The sequence below is a fragment of the Ammospiza nelsoni genome, chromosome 3 (assembly GCF_027579445.1).
Source record: "Ammospiza nelsoni isolate bAmmNel1 chromosome 3, bAmmNel1.pri, whole genome shotgun sequence".
NCBI lineage: Eukaryota > Metazoa > Chordata > Aves > Passeriformes > Passerellidae > Ammospiza > Ammospiza nelsoni.
The window spans coordinates 53,870,083-53,887,132 of NC_080635.1; the positions used below are offsets into that span (position 1 = coordinate 53,870,083).

The 17,050-nt window shown below is 40.2% G+C and overlaps 1 protein-coding gene across 1 annotated transcript in view; it reads right to left on the minus strand.

Moving 5' to 3' along the window:
- Positions 1–17,050, minus strand: part of SYNJ2 (synaptojanin 2) — a 65,666-nt gene that overhangs the window by 14,035 nt on the left and 34,581 nt on the right. Inside the window, exons 8-18 of the mRNA XM_059467445.1 lie at positions 14,147–14,319; positions 13,661–13,742; positions 13,284–13,433; positions 13,021–13,186; positions 10,985–11,176; positions 8,823–8,907; positions 7,494–7,634; positions 4,262–4,454; positions 2,503–2,661; positions 2,134–2,290; positions 235–352 (exon numbers count right to left, since the gene is read on the minus strand). Of these exons, the coding sequence (XP_059323428.1) occupies positions 235–352; positions 2,134–2,290; positions 2,503–2,661; positions 4,262–4,454; positions 7,494–7,634; positions 8,823–8,907; positions 10,985–11,176; positions 13,021–13,186; positions 13,284–13,433; positions 13,661–13,742; positions 14,147–14,319 (1,616 nt within the window). The remainder of the gene's footprint in view (positions 1–234; positions 353–2,133; positions 2,291–2,502; positions 2,662–4,261; positions 4,455–7,493; positions 7,635–8,822; positions 8,908–10,984; positions 11,177–13,020; positions 13,187–13,283; positions 13,434–13,660; positions 13,743–14,146; positions 14,320–17,050) is intronic.

Sequence of the window (17,050 nt, forward strand, 5' to 3'; positions counted from 1 at the left end):
ATCCAACCCTAGCTGCAATCACCATGCAGGAAAAATAAATACATGACTTTAGATACTTGCCACTCGAGTATAGAACTCACCATGAGAGGAAAAGACCCATGAAGCAGATACTGGACATGGAATAAAGGTGTAATTCCTGTTTTAATCAGACTTAGTCCCTTGATCTGAAGGTGTAATTTAGCATGACATATTTTAACCTGGCACATTTTAAACTCTCTCTGATTATTTAGTTACCTGTGGTCGGATGCTTGCAGCTCTGCTCTCCCATAGTACATCAAGGCTCCAGGAGTCCAGGTATGCCTGACTTTAGTATCAGCACTCAGATCACTGTCCAGAAGATTGATCTCTCCAGCTATGCAGCACAAAACATAATTTAAAACTCACTCAAATCGAGTTTTAGTAGCAGTTAAACGCTATTTTATTAGGAAGCTCTCCATGGACCCTACTAGTGGCAGTGGGGGTTCTTTAATTCTTGCATATATATCATTCAAAGAAGAGCTTGTATCCTACAAGATTTACAAATTAGGGACTAGAAAGAAAAAAAAAGAGAAAGGACTGGGAGTGAAACTGAGACAGCTGATCAGTAGAGTAAGACACCTGCAAAATTGTTGACCAGAATGTCACCCAATTAATTATCTGTACAACGAGGGTTGATAGAGTCACATTAGTATTTTACCTCCTACTTCAACACTGAGCATAAAACCAGACATTGCACTTGGAAACTATTTTGTAAATCTGAGTACTAGACAGGGATTGGAGGAATAATATACAAGAGATATGAGAAACCAAACCCACAAAAATCCAACCTCCAAATTATTCCATTGCAACCCTTAAGGTACAGAAAGTGCTCCAGACATGACACTAGAGTGAGGTATTCTATTGTTGTTAGTAACAAGGAAGTTTTTGGGTCACTGTTTGACTGAATGGATAACTCTGTCCCTCTTTCCTGTGAAGCTGAAAATGAGTTAATATGGAATATGGCATTTTGTCCTAGTCACTCACACTGGGGCTACACTTTCTTCTCATAAAGCAAGCAGTCATTTAGCCTATGGCAACAACAAGATGCAACACAATAAGAGCTGAGAGGCAGAAGAGCCTTGCCACCAGCACTAAAGGAGAGGAACTCTGGCAGCAGACTAAGAAAGCTGTGCAGGGCTGGGAATGTACCAGTCAGTTATGGACCCATGTGAGCCAGCTGGGGCAGACCTATACAAGAGGGCTATTTTAACTTCCTTATTATATCTCATACAGCTTTTCTTCCCTGGACTGCATCTCTATCAATGGTTTAGGCTCCTCATTTTAATTTTTCATTCCTTCGATAAGAGGGAATAACTGCATCATGATGACATGCACTCTTTCACTGCCCCAGTTTTGCTTTGTAGTTTTTACACTTAACATAGTCATGGTATGACTTAGATTCCAAGCAGAAATTTCCAGGCATGTGAAAAACCACATCTGCAGGCACAGATCAAATTAACTCTCCAGCAATTACACTCCTAATATGAATTTATTCAAATTTTAGAAACACTGGGGGATAGATATTCCTGCAGACTAAAAGAATGATTATGCGAACTATCTCTTGATATGCAAAGAAATACTTTTTATTTCTTAACTGCAACTTTTGAATAACAAGTGAAAATGGCCTTTCTGTTGTGTCGGCCACTCACGAATTCAAAGTACTTTATAAGGACTAATGAATGAAACCTCCTCAATTCTATAAACTAGCAGAAATACTCCTAAGAATTACCAGTACAGAAGAAATTATGGAAAACTGTTTCTACATCTACTGAGAAGTGCAGTTTTAACTATCTAGCCATTATAACACAGAAACTTCATGTGGACTAATGATTCTGTTGAAAAACAACAGAATTATTTCTGTACTACTACAGCTGGGCTGTTTTCAGTTCCTTAGTGAGCTCCCAGCACCTGCAGCATAAAGCCTTTGTTCACACACCCTCAAGAAAAAAGGGCCTTCTCTATCTCTGGCACTTAATCCAGTGAAGCTGAAAGAACATCTGCATGAGTAAAGCACCATTCAGTAGATTAAGCCCCCTTTAATGGGTTCTAGGTGAACCCATTAAACACAACTTTCTATTCTAACACAACTTTCAGATAAAGAAGGATTCTACACACCTGTTTTTTCAAAGGGCAGTTTCTTTCTCCACCAAAGCACTCTGTCAGTCCATGCCGGGGTTCTGCACTTATCGCTTGTATCATAAGCCTCCGAGCCAACGTCGTATTTATATGTTGGTCCAAAATTAATAGTCCCTTCATGGAAGTCTTTAAAAATCTAATTAAATAAAGAACATCTCTTTAAGTTACAGATGAGAAAGGTGCTACTGTGATGTATCAACTTCCCCACAATGCTCTGATTTTTAAACCAATTGCTGCATTCAAGTGCTACAAACAAGGGTCTGAAATGCAACCTCTTTACTCTCTCAAGGAATAAGAAAGACCCAGCCAACATGCAGTTATTCAAGAAAATGAGACACACTGCCTTACTTTTCCACTGGATTTTTGCTGCTGTAGTTGATCAAATTCCAGAAGTGTCTTCCAGTCTTGACGTTTGAGAAAATAAAAGACTTCTTCATACGTTAGATCAATGCGATAGTTAAAATCACCACACCAGAAGACATAGTCATGGGAGAACATGTTCTGCCCCTAGTTTTGAGGTACAGAATACTGTTAATGTTAAATCATATTCATGAAAACACCTTTAAAATGCACTGAAATGTAGCACTCATCTGACTTACTAAATACTGGACCTACTTGTCACAATTTATTTGTCAAAATTAATTTTGTGCTAAAATAGAATGGTTCCTTCTCTGGCTTTGGCACCCCACTGAGCTGAATTTTGTAAACAATAATGTCAGACTCTGACCCCTCTTTCCTGAAGGTATGTCTAAGCTGGATCCTAGCTTTATATTCACAATTTGTCTCTCATGAATATTCAAAATATGTTTGTTTCCCTAACACATTTCACATGCATATATTTGCATATTCTAAATATAACACAAAATGTGTTTCTGGTACCAAGGCAAATTTAGCAACAAGCTCCTGAGTAAGAACAACCTCCAAATTTGATCTTACGTGCACGTCACAGTTTTGTAAAGGTATTGAAATCAAACGTCAATGAAAATTCACTCCAGTTCTAAATTTAGCATCCTATCCTCTAACCAGTCTTTTTTTTTTTTTTTTCTTCCTTCCCAGCACAGCAATAAGCCTCCAAACACCAGAGATTCATAGGGGAAACGTTCCAGGCTGTAGCTGTCACAGCACTAGAGGGCACTCTTTATATGCATTATACACACAAGGTACCTTCAGCTGCTCTAAGTGTAAAGGACACCAAATAGTTAACGAGTTAGAAGAAAAAACTCCCATAAGCACAACTTTACGGCCATTTGGAACAGATCCTCTTTGCAGGACGTCCAGTCTGTCACTATTAGCTCCGACATAAACCAACTGATTGATATGCTGCATGTGCCAAGCCTCTAAACCTTACAAACAACAGGAAGGTAAAATTTTATGCTTTGCAAACTAAATGCCATTTTTTGCTGACTAACCAGAATACACAAGCTCAACCAATCCCGTCCTGGCTTAGGCCTTTACAGAGAGGCCCAAGAAAGAAGGCATTGTGGAAATTAAAGCAGTCAACATTAAGGGCAGCAAAGGAGCCCTGCCACCAAATCCCATGGGTGACTGATCTGACACAATTTAGGGGAAAAGTTATTAATGCAGACCAGTGGTGCCTATTGCCATGCTCTTAGAGAAGCCAGCAGTTCCTTGAGAGTGACACATTCAGGAGGACGAAAGGAAGGGAACAGAGGGTACCATGCCAGTGCCCAAGAACTGATCCATCATACCCAACCAGAAGCAGCCAAGGCACTGCTGCACTGAATGGCATGGATGGTCTTTCAGGAATTCTCACTCACTAGAGCCAGCAAGAGCTATCAATATCGCTCTCCAGCTCCAACATCGGTCATCTAGAGCTTAACTGCTCAAAGCACTTTTCAAGCACTGGAGCAACTCTGGTTTTTGAAAGGATTAGTACTTTTGTAAAGCAAGTGCCACATTGGGTAGTACCTACTCTTCTGTGAAACATGCTTCCCTATTTATTTATTTATTTACTAACATTTTCTTTCATGGTACTGAGATGCCTTCTTTGATGATCTGTATCAAAGACAGCCTGAGACCAGCTTTCATGATGTAAAGATACCATCTTTATCTCCAATACTTTTAGCACACATACATCTACACTTACCATTGGGAAGCTGAGTTTCTGTGTGATTTCTTTATAATCTTCATTCCTCTCTTTCACCTGAGTCTGCCCAGCAGTCAAGTGACTGCATATAAAGCAGAAACTGGTGCTGTAAAACTGAAAACGAATGCTCACTGCCCCTTTATTCCCAGCTTTTCCTCCCATTCCTGTCTTCACGGTGTCTATTGCTACATCCCTGCATTAAAAAAAAATAGAAAAGGAACAGAGTAAAGGGCTTCAGGGACAAACATTCAATTAACTTTGACTGCAATATAAAGGGAAAAGCCAGTTTACAATGCCATGTCTTTTCCCCTCTAGAAAGCTTGCTGCTTTTAGGCACATCTTTTAGTTTCTTGATGTTCATGTACTTATATTTCAAATTAAGTTTAATACAATACTACAGAAAACTATTTGAAAATATTTTCTTCTTTTCTCATCCCTTCCAAACAGACCAGCACGACCTAATTTCTAAAATACTGGGAATTTCTATAGAATATACTTTTCAAGTTTCCCTCTACCATGATCCTTAAAATATTGACAATAACTAAATTTACTATTATGCTTCCTTTTACTTTTGAACATATGGGAACATGCTTTTCAGACAGTTAACAATTTACTGTTCATACGTGTCGAAACCCAACTTCACAATTCATGATGGATTTTCCATTTAATTAAAGAGCAGCAGATCATAACCCATACTTCATTAAATCAGATGTGATAAAATCAGAGATTATTGGATACAACTATTTATATGTAACTTCTCAAATGAGTTCTGTACTGATGACAAATTGCTTAAGGTCTCCATGTTGCTAATCACTTAGTATTTCAATGTGATGATTAGCACACACTTCACTACAGAAAGATAATTTGATAAAGCAGACCACCTGCTCTCAGGGAAATTTCTCCCAAATAGCTAGGCTACTCCAAGAACAAAGCATGGCTGTCTGATCAGATAAGTAAATGGTGAGATCATTGTTTTAGCCAACCCTAGTACAGTGCATGCCTTTCCCAGTGAGAAAATTTTACTTTCCAGAGAAAACATCAAGCAGATCTGACAAGAATATTACTGATGTTAAAAAGGGATGTGCAGAAAACTGCTAAGCCTTATTTGAGTTATTCTCAGAAATTCGTGATGTAAATGATGCAAGATGTTACAGGTCTCCTTTTCCCACCCCTTTCATTTTCCTCTCTCTTCCTCCCCCATCTTTTGTACCTTTTTTCTCTATCTTTAATTTCCTGTCTTTTCCTGACAGCAGGACACCACCAGAAGACACCCTCAGGGAGGCAAAGGAGGAACATCAAAGTTTTCTATGAAACAATGGGTTTTAAGCACTCCTACAGAAGCACGGTGTTCATTCTTTTCACTCCAAAGTTCTCCCTTCCTGCTGCCTGCCTACCCATCTCCTGGCTGGTATTCAACTGATTTTCATTCATGGCAAAGGTTATGCTGAAATAACCCACTGTAAATTCAGCTGCTTGTACTTCATCAATCATTTCACTGATGTATAAACCAGCTATTGTCTCATTATTTCTCTATTCTCTGTCTTCTGTCTAAATCTCTTCAATCTCTGTAAGCACAGAAGCATTTTTTTGCACTTCTGATCATTTTTCCTTTCCTCTTCTAGACATGGGAAAAATATGCAAGCATACAGGTTAGATTTGATTATACTCACATAGCAGCACATTTGCATTAAATAATGAAACTTGGTCAGTAAAATCAACTTCCCTTTTTCTCTTGAGTTTCAAAGGGCTACATCCAATTTCCAGCAGTTTGACAACTGCAACAGAACCACTGTGATGTTCTGCTTCTGATTTCCATTTAAACCACGAATTTCCTACTGGATTACTCAAATTTTTTTAAGCCAGGTGAAAAGTCACAAACTGAGAGAAACACTTCTCCTCTGGACTGCTTCATAGCAGCAGCAGCAGCAAAAAAAAAAATTTTTTAATAATTTTGAAGCAAGATTACTGGAAAGCAACAACACAAAACCATCAGAGTTACCTGCATTGTATTGCTCTGTCTGGCCTACAGCCCCTGATGCTGCACATGCTCTTTTCTGAGGTTTTTAGTAGATATGAGATCACAGAGAAAAAAGAGGCAGCTTTTGATATTTTAATCACAAAATGCAGTGGCAATCAGTGCCCTATTATGGGGCTAGAAAGGAGTGTTTGGATCTCAGGGCTTTAAGGTCAGACAGATGCCCAAAGATAGTTTTGGCTAATTATTCACTTCCTAACCATTTACATTTAGCCTGCATCATTCTTTTACACTTAGCCTGCATAATTCTTGCCCACAGCAAAGGCATTTTAATTCAAGTATCCCCATGGGTAATTTTCTAGGAGGAGTTTGATCACTCTCCAGGGACAGCTGAGCCAGTAACCATTTACATTTAGCCTGCATCATTCTTTTACACTTAGCCTGCATAATTCTTGCCCACAGCAAAGGCATTTTAATTCAAGTATCCCCATGGGTAATTTTCTAGGAGGAGTTTGATCACTCTCCAGGGACAGCTGAGCCAGTAAGCAGAGGATACATAGCTCTGCACTCTCCTGACTTGGCACACAGTTCTGGTTCTCATGTCATCTGGGAAAGACAAACACTTCACAGGTTCTCTTACCTCTATAAAATGTCAAGGGCCAAAATCACGTCTCTTTCCCCCATTCTTTTTAGGTCTAGAATTATCCCTGTTTCCATAAGGAATCATGGACAGGCCTAGAAGTAAAACCTGCCCTTCAGGCAGAGGTAGGCACTTCATTCAGTGCATCAAACGCTCTTGGACTTACTAGTCCAGGTCATTCCCTTCCCAGGAAGATTGCACCCAAACAAGGTGCTCCACCCTGACTGCCCACCTGGAGCAAGCCTGGCTTTGCAGCTACCTGGAGGAAGGCACTGAGGCTGCCTGGCCTTTGTGCTACCCAGGGAGATGGACTCCAGCCTGTTGCTGTCTGGAGGCATGCCCCTTCTCCATGCTGAGCAGAGACCAGAACACAGGTTTGCATGACTCCCACCAAGATGAGCAAGTCCACCCCATTTTCTCTGGCCATGCTACAACACCAGATGTCACTGAAGACACAGGGTGAGTTTTGGGGCTTTTTTGTTTAGTTGGTTTGAGGTTTGTTGTTGTTGTAAGATTAGTTTTATTTTGGGGTGGGGTTTTCTTGTTTGTTTTGGTTTGCTGGGTTTTTTGTTTTGTTGTTGCTGTAGTTGTTTGTTTGGTTTGGCTTTTTTTTTTACCTGATAAAGGGGACATGATATGGTCGTACAAAGATGAAAAGACAAACACCAACAAGCTGTGCTGATGTCAGCTGAATGTAGCGATGAGTCCTGGAAATAGCCTTCTGAAGCTGCTCTCCCCACATTTTTCTATTCGTTGTACTGGAACAAACATAAAATCATTTAATGGAATCAAAACAAACCACATGCAGTCAATAAAATGAACAGACTAACTGTGCCTTAGGTTTACAGACATCCCATTAGGCTGTAGAACATGAAGTGCTGTAGAATGCATGGCAGAGACTGATAATACCTCCTTGTAAGCCATCCTAGAGTTAGCAGGGTCAGTGAGCCCAGGCACAGCACACAAATACAGTTATCCTGCTTCTGGATGTGTGAGGGATTTGTCTAATACACTTAGAAACACCCACACTCAAATGACATTGGATACACCCATTCACTGGGGATAACTGGAAGCTGATTACAGCAATCATAACCATAAAAACAAATTTCCAAATCAATCTCATGACTTTTAAGTTTTTCTGTGACTATAAGGCGACTGGCTACTCACAGCTGTTGGCTGTTCCTAGCAAAGGTTTGTGAATAGCTGCATATACCTTCACTTTTTCTTTTCTCCAAAGTCAACATATCCATGCAGATATACCACTAGCCCAGCAGCCACACTAAGCACTGCTGTAACTTGTCATTCCCAAAACAGACAACTAAGTGGCCAGCCTAATGAATCAGCATTGGAAACATGATCTTCAGGGTTCCACCTCCATTCAGATTCACTAGGATCAGTAAACACAAAGGCCTACTGCACATGCTGATATGCCAACCTCAGGCTTTGCATTTAACATCTTCTCTACAACTTTCACAAATACAATTAGCCACAGAGACATCTTTAGACAATTTTAGAATTCCCACATGAATGGCAATTATGTTTGTAGTCATTAAGCACATTTTTCCAACATCAGACACAGCTTTAAGGACAAGTGTTAGATCAAGCTCAACCATCAGAATTCTTCTCTGACAACATAAAGATTAAGAGACTTAGGAAACTGAGCACTTTCAACATCATCCCAGTGACATTTTTAATGGAAAACATATTTCCAGCTATGGTTGCAAACAACAGACTTAGAACTGAGTGAGCCCAGTGACCATAAAAATGAACATGGCCAGTTCCTTTGGGGAAGATTATGTTCTTTTTGTTGGGGTTTTGTTTGTTTCATTGGGTTGGGTTTTTTTACAGTTGCAAGGGGTTTTTTTGGTTCGTTGGTTTTTTAGGTTGGTTGATTAGGGGTTTTTGTAGGTTTTGTCTGTTTGGTGGTTTGTTTGTTTTTTACGTACCTGGCATTCACAATGTTCCCTGCACTTAATTCAACCATCTCTTCAAATCCCACTGCAAATATGTCAGGAGGGCAGTTATCATCATCTGTTGGCAGGAAGGAAAAGTCATGCCAGAATTACAATTTTGTTGTTTCTTCTAATGATTTGTATTCTAATTTCTGTCAGAGATCCTTCCTGTATTTCTATCTTGTGTATCCCCTGCCAAGCTATACATATTCATAGCTCCTTTAATCTAATCTCATAAAACATCCCCTGCAGTTCCTCTGAATTTTTTTCCTGCTTTTCTCCCACCAGTTGGTCTCCATCTCCCCTGCAGGAAGCAGTTCAGAACAGAAAATTATACTGTAGCAGTGTTAAGCCCTCTCTCCCACACCCCACTCATCACTAAAGCCACAACACCTCACTAGTCACCATCTCTTACTCTCTTGTCATTTTATCCAATGTGCTCCTCCTTTCTGACATAGATTCCTGTGTAACTGAACTTAATTGTCTAGACATCAGTATGTCACCTCCATCTCAATGCCTTTAGCAAATTTATCTAGTTTAAGGATGCTTCTGAAGTTTCTTCTTGCCTTCTTTCTTCCAAGTCCTTCTTAGATCACTTATATTTAAGGTTAGATCACCCTAGAGCACAATGACCCCCACCCCCATTTCCCTGGCTCTGTGGATATTACTCTGAGGAAACATCAAAGATCAGATGCTGTCATAAAATAGTGTGAAGCAAATCTGTTGACCCATTAGGTCTGTCCATTGCCTAAAGAGTTTTAAATTTTTTTTAAAGTGTCATATGACCACAGTGACTGTAACTTAATTCAACATGAAGATCTAAATATAGACAAACATAGGAAGCTAAATCAAATCTGACTCAAATCACAAACAAAAAGCAGCATATGCAGCAACTCTGTGCAGACACAAGGGTGAAACTAGCATGACAGCTAGCCTCCTTTACTAGCTTAACCAGACAGGCACTGTCACGTGTATTTCCCATTAATAATTTTGGACATCTGTCTTTGAACACTTGCCCATTTGTGTAGGCACTGCACTGGCATTAACATGGATTCAGACATTTGCATGGTCGCACCCTAGCCCTGCCCCTTCACATAACTCAGCTCTCTTCCAGAAGCTGCTCAGACCTACCATGCCACAGCTGCCTGCTCCTCTGCTTCTCTCAGGGGACAGTCTGGCAAGGCTAACACATGACAGGCTCTCAACAAATTTTAGTGTTATGGGCACAGTCATGTGCTAACACATCTGAAGTGTTTCTGAAAAAGGCGGGACTAATCACTTACCTAGGCTGCTTAGAATACAGTGGTCTGCACCTAATCACATACCACTCAGGAACTAAGGGTTCAAATGAGACAACTTGTATAAGGGAGCCAAGGATTTGAGGAATGTATTCCTGAGCTACAAGGTTAAGTACAGGACTATACCTGTGATGCCTGCAGAAAACGAAATGTTCCACTATAACAACAAAAGCATGGGTTTTGCAACCACTCAATTTTTAAATGACAGAATGTTCCCTTCTCATTTACCTTAATAAAAAAATCTGTAAATCAATTGCAATACCTGACCTTGTTCCATAAATAAGAAATTCAGCAGCCAATTTCATCAAGCCACAAGCATAAGAGTTCTCTATACTGCTAAAGAAAGGAAATATTGCCTTCAACAAAGTAAATCTTTTTGTCTGAAGGCTTTGATAGCAACATTTCCAGAACAAGCTCACAGCCCAGACTGCATAGATATGTTTAGCTCCAGATGACAGATCGAGATGCTCTGATGGCACCTAAGCACGTAGCTCCTGCTTACGACAAAGAACAAAGAACAGAGATATGGAAGAAGAAAATTATATACAGAGTGCAGAATAGGTAGATACATCTCAGGATGGCATGAAAGAGAGCTCTGAATTCTGACCTGCTGAAGGTTTGAAACAGTCACATGGACTGTTTCAAAGTGTTCAAAGAACTCTGACTTTCAGGAGCTCGCACACCATTCCACTTCTGCAGGGCAGCAAAAGCATGGAGAAGCTGAATATACCCCTGAGAACTGACAGAAAATGACCTCCAAAATGTACTGCCTTTAAAAGGCTGGTCAAATCTTGTGTCCTGACTCACTGTCTCTAGAGATGCCAGCAAATACTGCTTACACATTTTGTGAAGTCTTACCCTGAAATTCTGAAACTCCTGAGAGCTTGGGAGAGTCCAGCAGCCAGTCTGTCAGCTCACTGGTGCCAAGGATGTTGCTTCGAAACTGCTTTCCCCCATTCACATTCCAGGTCCCCGTGGCAACACGAACGCGCTTGGAGCTTGTGAATTCAAACTGACGCTCTGACATGGCCTTCAAAATACTTGGAGTTACTGACAGAAAAGGGGAGAGAGAAAGATGGTGTTTAAAAGAAGAATGTGCTGTAAAAGGACAGAAACCATCCCCACTGCAGCAGCACAGTCACTCTGAAATAATAACATTACCCTAGCAGCAACAATACAAAAGGTAGGGAATAACTCCTATGGCAGTGGCAGTAGCTACAAGATAACTGGGGTTTATGTCAGCAATTTCTCTTCCAGAAACCAGGCACCCTTTGAAAGCTTGGGAATGGCTGCTCACAGGCTTTCAGCTTACATTTTTCTGTACTTTTTCAAGTAATAAGCAAAAATTCTTTTATCTCTCATAATCTTTTCAGTTTAGTCTATAGGACTGTCATGGTTTAACCCCACTGGGCAACCAGTGCTTAGTAGTACTTATCCCAGCTCATTCCCTGCCCCTGCAGCAAAAGGTGGAAGAGAATCCCAAGAGTAAAAGTGAGAAAACACATGGACTGAGATAAAGACAGTTTAATGGGACAGAAAAGGGGAAAATAAAAATAGAATTAGAATATACAAAACCAGTGTGGCACAGTGCCCAGCCAGTTCCAAAGCAGCAGCCCTCAGGGGGAGGGGGAACTTTCCCCCCCTCACAATTCATATACCAAGAATGGCATCATTTACTATGGAACATTCCTCTGGCCATTTGGAGTCACCTGTCTTGGCTGCATCCCCTCCCAGCTTCTTGCAGCGTTCCCAGCCTTCTGAATGGGAGAGCATGAGAAGTGGAAAGTCCTTGACTTAGTATAAACACTATATAGCAACAACTAAAACCCTCAGTGTGTGTTAACAGCCTCCTGTGGTTTAAACCCAACTGGCAACCAAGTACAACACACAAGCACTTGCTCATACATTAGTCTCAAATCCAAAACACAACATTGTACCACACACGAGGAAGCCAATGAACTCTATTCCTGAAACCAGGACAAGCAATCAAGCATGTCATAAGTTACAACTTAAACTGAAGCCCTTAGAAGTTTAGAATGTGGAAGGAAAGATGGAGAGCAGCACAGTCTCACATCAGTACAAATCTAGCACTGCCATGCCTCTCTAGCTGGGCAAGAACTCTTCAAAAAAAAACCCTGCTATATTCACTTATTTTGCTGAGTACAGAAAATTAGCAATGCACTTCTGCTGTCTAAACAAATAAAGCAGAGTTAATCATTAACTACCCAACTTGCAGGCAGGCATAGAGAAGTAATCTATATTTTCCTTGTGGTCAACATCAGGGAACAAGCCCAGGACTAAAGTGGTGCTGAATGGTTCTCTGGAATAAACTGACCACCCAATACTTGTTGTGGGTGAAATTATTTTATATTTTGCATGCAAATATCTTCTCAGAGAGAGCTGAGTTTATTCTAGATGGGTTCAAACAAATATGTCTATGCTGTGGACTATTAGGGGCCTGGAACAAAGCAGGAAATGAACTAAAATAACAGAGATGTGCCTTTAAAGATCCAAATGGCTAAAAGCATGTGCAAAGAGCAAGGACACAACTAAGGAGATAAAAGGGCTGAGCTCAAGAGACTTCTTCAAGACAAACTCAGGGCAGACTGGGAATACAGCCCTAAAATCCTTCCCTCTGGTCCAGCTCTAAGATTGGACCTCAGATCTCAACTGTCAGAGATTATCACTATCAAAGAACAGAAAAACATATTCAAAAGTTCAAAACAAAATATGAGAAATAAGCACAAGAGTTGTGCTATGGTCATTTGAAAGTAGTGCTTTAAACAACAGATCTGTGCAACAGCAGCTTGTATATTGATTGAGGGTACAATTGCTTATATCTGACAGCTAAAAGCAGATGCAAGAATAAAGGGGAGCATTTAGACTGGCTTTACCCAGCAGTGCAGTCTGGTCCATGAGCATCTTGCCTTTGTCTGCATATTCCTCACGGTAGAAGTCACCCATGAGCAGCAGCTCAATGGCTTCCTGCTTCACTGTATCTAAGAAATTTGACTGGATGCTACGAGACACAGAGCGGGCACCATCCTTGAGCTTCCCAACCTACAGCAGACAGGAATTATGAATACAAGTGACACTGAAGAATAAATAGAACATCTTTCTTTACTTGTAAATAAAGAGTTTTGCCATTTTTCTTTACCTTGTTCTTCCCCTCAAGGGCACGACTGCCACTAAATACTCTGCTCAGATTTTGACCATTGAGAGTCCACATCTCCTTGTAGGATTCCACAAAGCGCTCAATTATAGGTTTAGAGTTCAAATCAAGGCTCTCTAATTGAGCAAACAGTATCTGGATTAGGTGCAGAAGGAGAAAAAAAACACAAAAAAGAAACCAGTATTGTTTTCAAATGTGTTTTTGCTTTTTATCCTCAGTATTCCAGCCAGCCCCATTCTGTACCATAGAGCGGCAAGACTGACCTGCATAACTGAGACTTACAGCCTCTTTCCTGTCTTTCCCATGGAACAGTCAATGTATGTACTACAAGTATCCCATGGAAGGTCCTCTGACACACTCACCTCCTGTGCAACGAAGGACTGTACACTATTAGAACGATCCACGCAGTCCAAACAATTCATTCGAAAAGTACCTGTCTGCAGACTTTGGTAACCAAAGAGGAGGGAGGAGAAAATGGTATATTTTAAAATAACATCTAATCATGAGTTGATTGAACAAGATCATCAAATGTTCAGCCTGAATACACCCACCCACGTATTGACGGTGCAAGCACACTGTGCACAATATATTCCATTAACACATCTAATTACTTGATTACATCTGCAGCACTATATTAGCAAATCCACGCACTGGTAAATTTGCAGATTTGAAACCATGGAGACGCAATTAAGCCAAATCATTAATTTAGCACCAAGACTACACTTTGTCTCAAAATTTTATTTCAAGATGGTCAATTTATGGTCATGGTCCAAACACAGCAAGAAACCTGGGAAGGCCAGCACAAGCAGTGCCCAGCTACACTGGGACAGAGGGGCAGAGACACTCACCGTGGACTTACATGCTCGCCCTTTGTGAAGATTCCAAAGTCTTCCCAGTGCAACTTCAGCTGAGGCCTTAGCAAATTTTCCAGTTTCTCAGTTTTCCCACCTTTTGCAAATTGGTTATAGTCAAAGTTTATCATGGGACTGTCTTCTGCATGGGAAGATGCCCATAGCAGTTTCTGTTTAGATAAGAGAATGAAGGAAAAAAATCCTGCTCAAGTCACGTGTAAGGATTGATATCAGCAAGCTTTTATCATTAATTAGCCTTGACTGTTAATCACATAGCTCGTAGGGAATTTTGAAAGACCAGACATGAAAAAAGCAACTGATGTTCCCTGTTTGTTTTCTTCACAGAAGTAAACCTGACTGTTAGAACCCAATTTTCCTGCAGGAAAACTGTAACTGCAAAGTATACATTAGAATTGTGCCTTGGCTGGTGGCAGCCCTTCAGCAATGGGCTGCTGCTACCTCTGTGCATGAGGTGAGGACAGCACTAGCAATGCTCTAGGCAGGCTCAGGGGGAGGAAGTAAGTAAGCAATTACACTCCAGGAAAGTGTTTGTGGTAAACTGCAGAAGTGAAAGAAGAGGCACAAATAGCCTCAAGTACTTCATCTCCAGTTTCAATGACCTCACATGCATTTCCGTAACCACCACAAATTTCATTAAGGTATTTGCAACAGTACATCTACATCATTAAGGTATCTGCAACAGTAATACATCCTGTTCTCCACAGGAAAGGCAGAGAGAACCATTACATTAACACAAACTGTGCAAGCCTTTGTCTATTCTCTTCCCTCCTGCACATTCTCATGCCAAGAGATGGATGATTTTCTCCACTTACATTGTGACACACACTGGACAAAACAAATCTGATATTACATTAAAAGTGTACATGTAGCAGTTACACCAGCATAATTGTATTGAGTAAGCCATTAAGCCTTTCCTGCAGAAAGAAATTTAAAGGCAGTGCTTGGAAAGAGACCTGTAAAATGTATTTCATTAGACTGTTACTGTTGACACCCCAATCTGCCCTGACAGATGCTGGCACTAGTAATGCACTTGAGGATGGCATTTACCCACTGCTGCAGGGTGAATTATTGTCAGTGTACTTGCAACTCTACACTACAGTCCTGCTTTTACTGTAAACATAATTACATCTGTTATAGGGAAGGCTTGTGGGAGGAACAGCATATCCTGGGAACAGTATTGATTTTTGGTCTGGTCTGATTCAGGTAATGCATAATAAATGCTTTATAATGCATAATAAATGCATAATAAATAAATGAATGGTGGTAACTGTGACATTCTGATCAAGAGAGCCCAGCAGCAGTAATTACAAGAATCATTTGAACCAACGCTGATAAGAATTGCTAAGGCTGAAGCAAGAGTGAAGAGAAAGAAATAAAAGCAAAAAAAAGATGGAGAAACTAATGACAGGAGACAAGCTTGCAAACTTAATCACACTCCTATGAATTACTTTATTTTTAATTCAAGCCCTTTAAAATCATCAAAGTCAAATTAACTCTATATTCTTTCGTAACATTCATTTCTGAAAACAAAAAGGTAAAGAAATGACCAAGGAATCATTCTGAATTAATACAAAACTTTGGTTTTCAGTGGTGTCAGTCTAAATTCTTTGAGCTCACAGGTTATTTTCAGAGTTTATTTATTTCTAAAATAGGCAAAAAACTAACAATTTAGACAAAACAATTTAAAATTTATTTAAATTAAATTAACAAATGCAAGGTCTTTATTCAAGGGATGCCCAGTCTCTGAGTTAATGTCTGGTTGGATGATATTGGCTAGAACATGATCTTCAAGAATGTGAGAGTTTGAGAAAATATCAGTATCAAATTATCAACAAATGTAATTTTTTATCCATGTAAGTTATTTCAGCATTTTAGAATTTGTTATCTTTAACCTTTAAATTTCAGTAGGGTTTGCAAAACAAACAAGCAAAATTATTTTAAGGAGATGGAAACCAAAAGATTACAGAGTCTTAGCCATGTCATGCAGAAATTCAGTAAGCAGCTGAAAACAGAAACCAGGACCAGACTCCACTCTTGTGCCTTCCTCACTGCCTGGCAAGTTTTAGTCATTAATTACTTTCTTTGGCCACATTCTGTACAAGGGGAGACCTTAACTTTATCATTTCCTGCTGGGGAAGTAGATAGTCCTTCCCAGCTCTTTTGCAGGAGGAGGAAATGGTCACACAGAAAAACTGACAACAAACTTGACACTCCCTCTAAAATTCACTATTGCAACAGAGAGGGAAAGAAATCAGGGACTATTATTTTACCACTATTTTTATTTTGTTTAGTTTCACATAATGAATGATTCAGCTCAGAACTGCTGGTATCATTCTCTACCAATGAAATATACATGGCACTTACTACAGGGGTGTACTTAACTCATCCTATCATTAGTTTTAGGAACATAACTTCTGAAGTATCTAAGTCAGTTTGCTAAAGCAACAAGCACCTAAGGAGGCCGACTTCCATCAACCCCCAGCCAGATTCAGGCAGCTATTGCACTGCTGCAAATCCCACTCAGTGCCAATCAGCAGCTTTAAGTTCACACTAAGTTTAAAAAGAATACCACACTAGAAAGCAGCATAGCTTTAGTTCTACAATGCCTGACATCCTTGCTTTCAGGTATTAGTTGTGCCTGGGGACACTTAGAGGCCAGGAAAATCTCTCTCTGTATACCAAACTGTCCTCTGGTGCTCAGGCAGCCAACTCCCAACAAAACAGTGCTGGATAGCTATTTCCCATTACAATCAGAGCAAGACAGCTCAGTGATGCTAAGTCACTGTGCTCAGAGATCAAGGCTCACCCAGCCCTCAGACACTCCGGCAATCCCAGGGGACTGCATAGGTGGCTGCATACAATGTCAAAGCTGGCTATGAC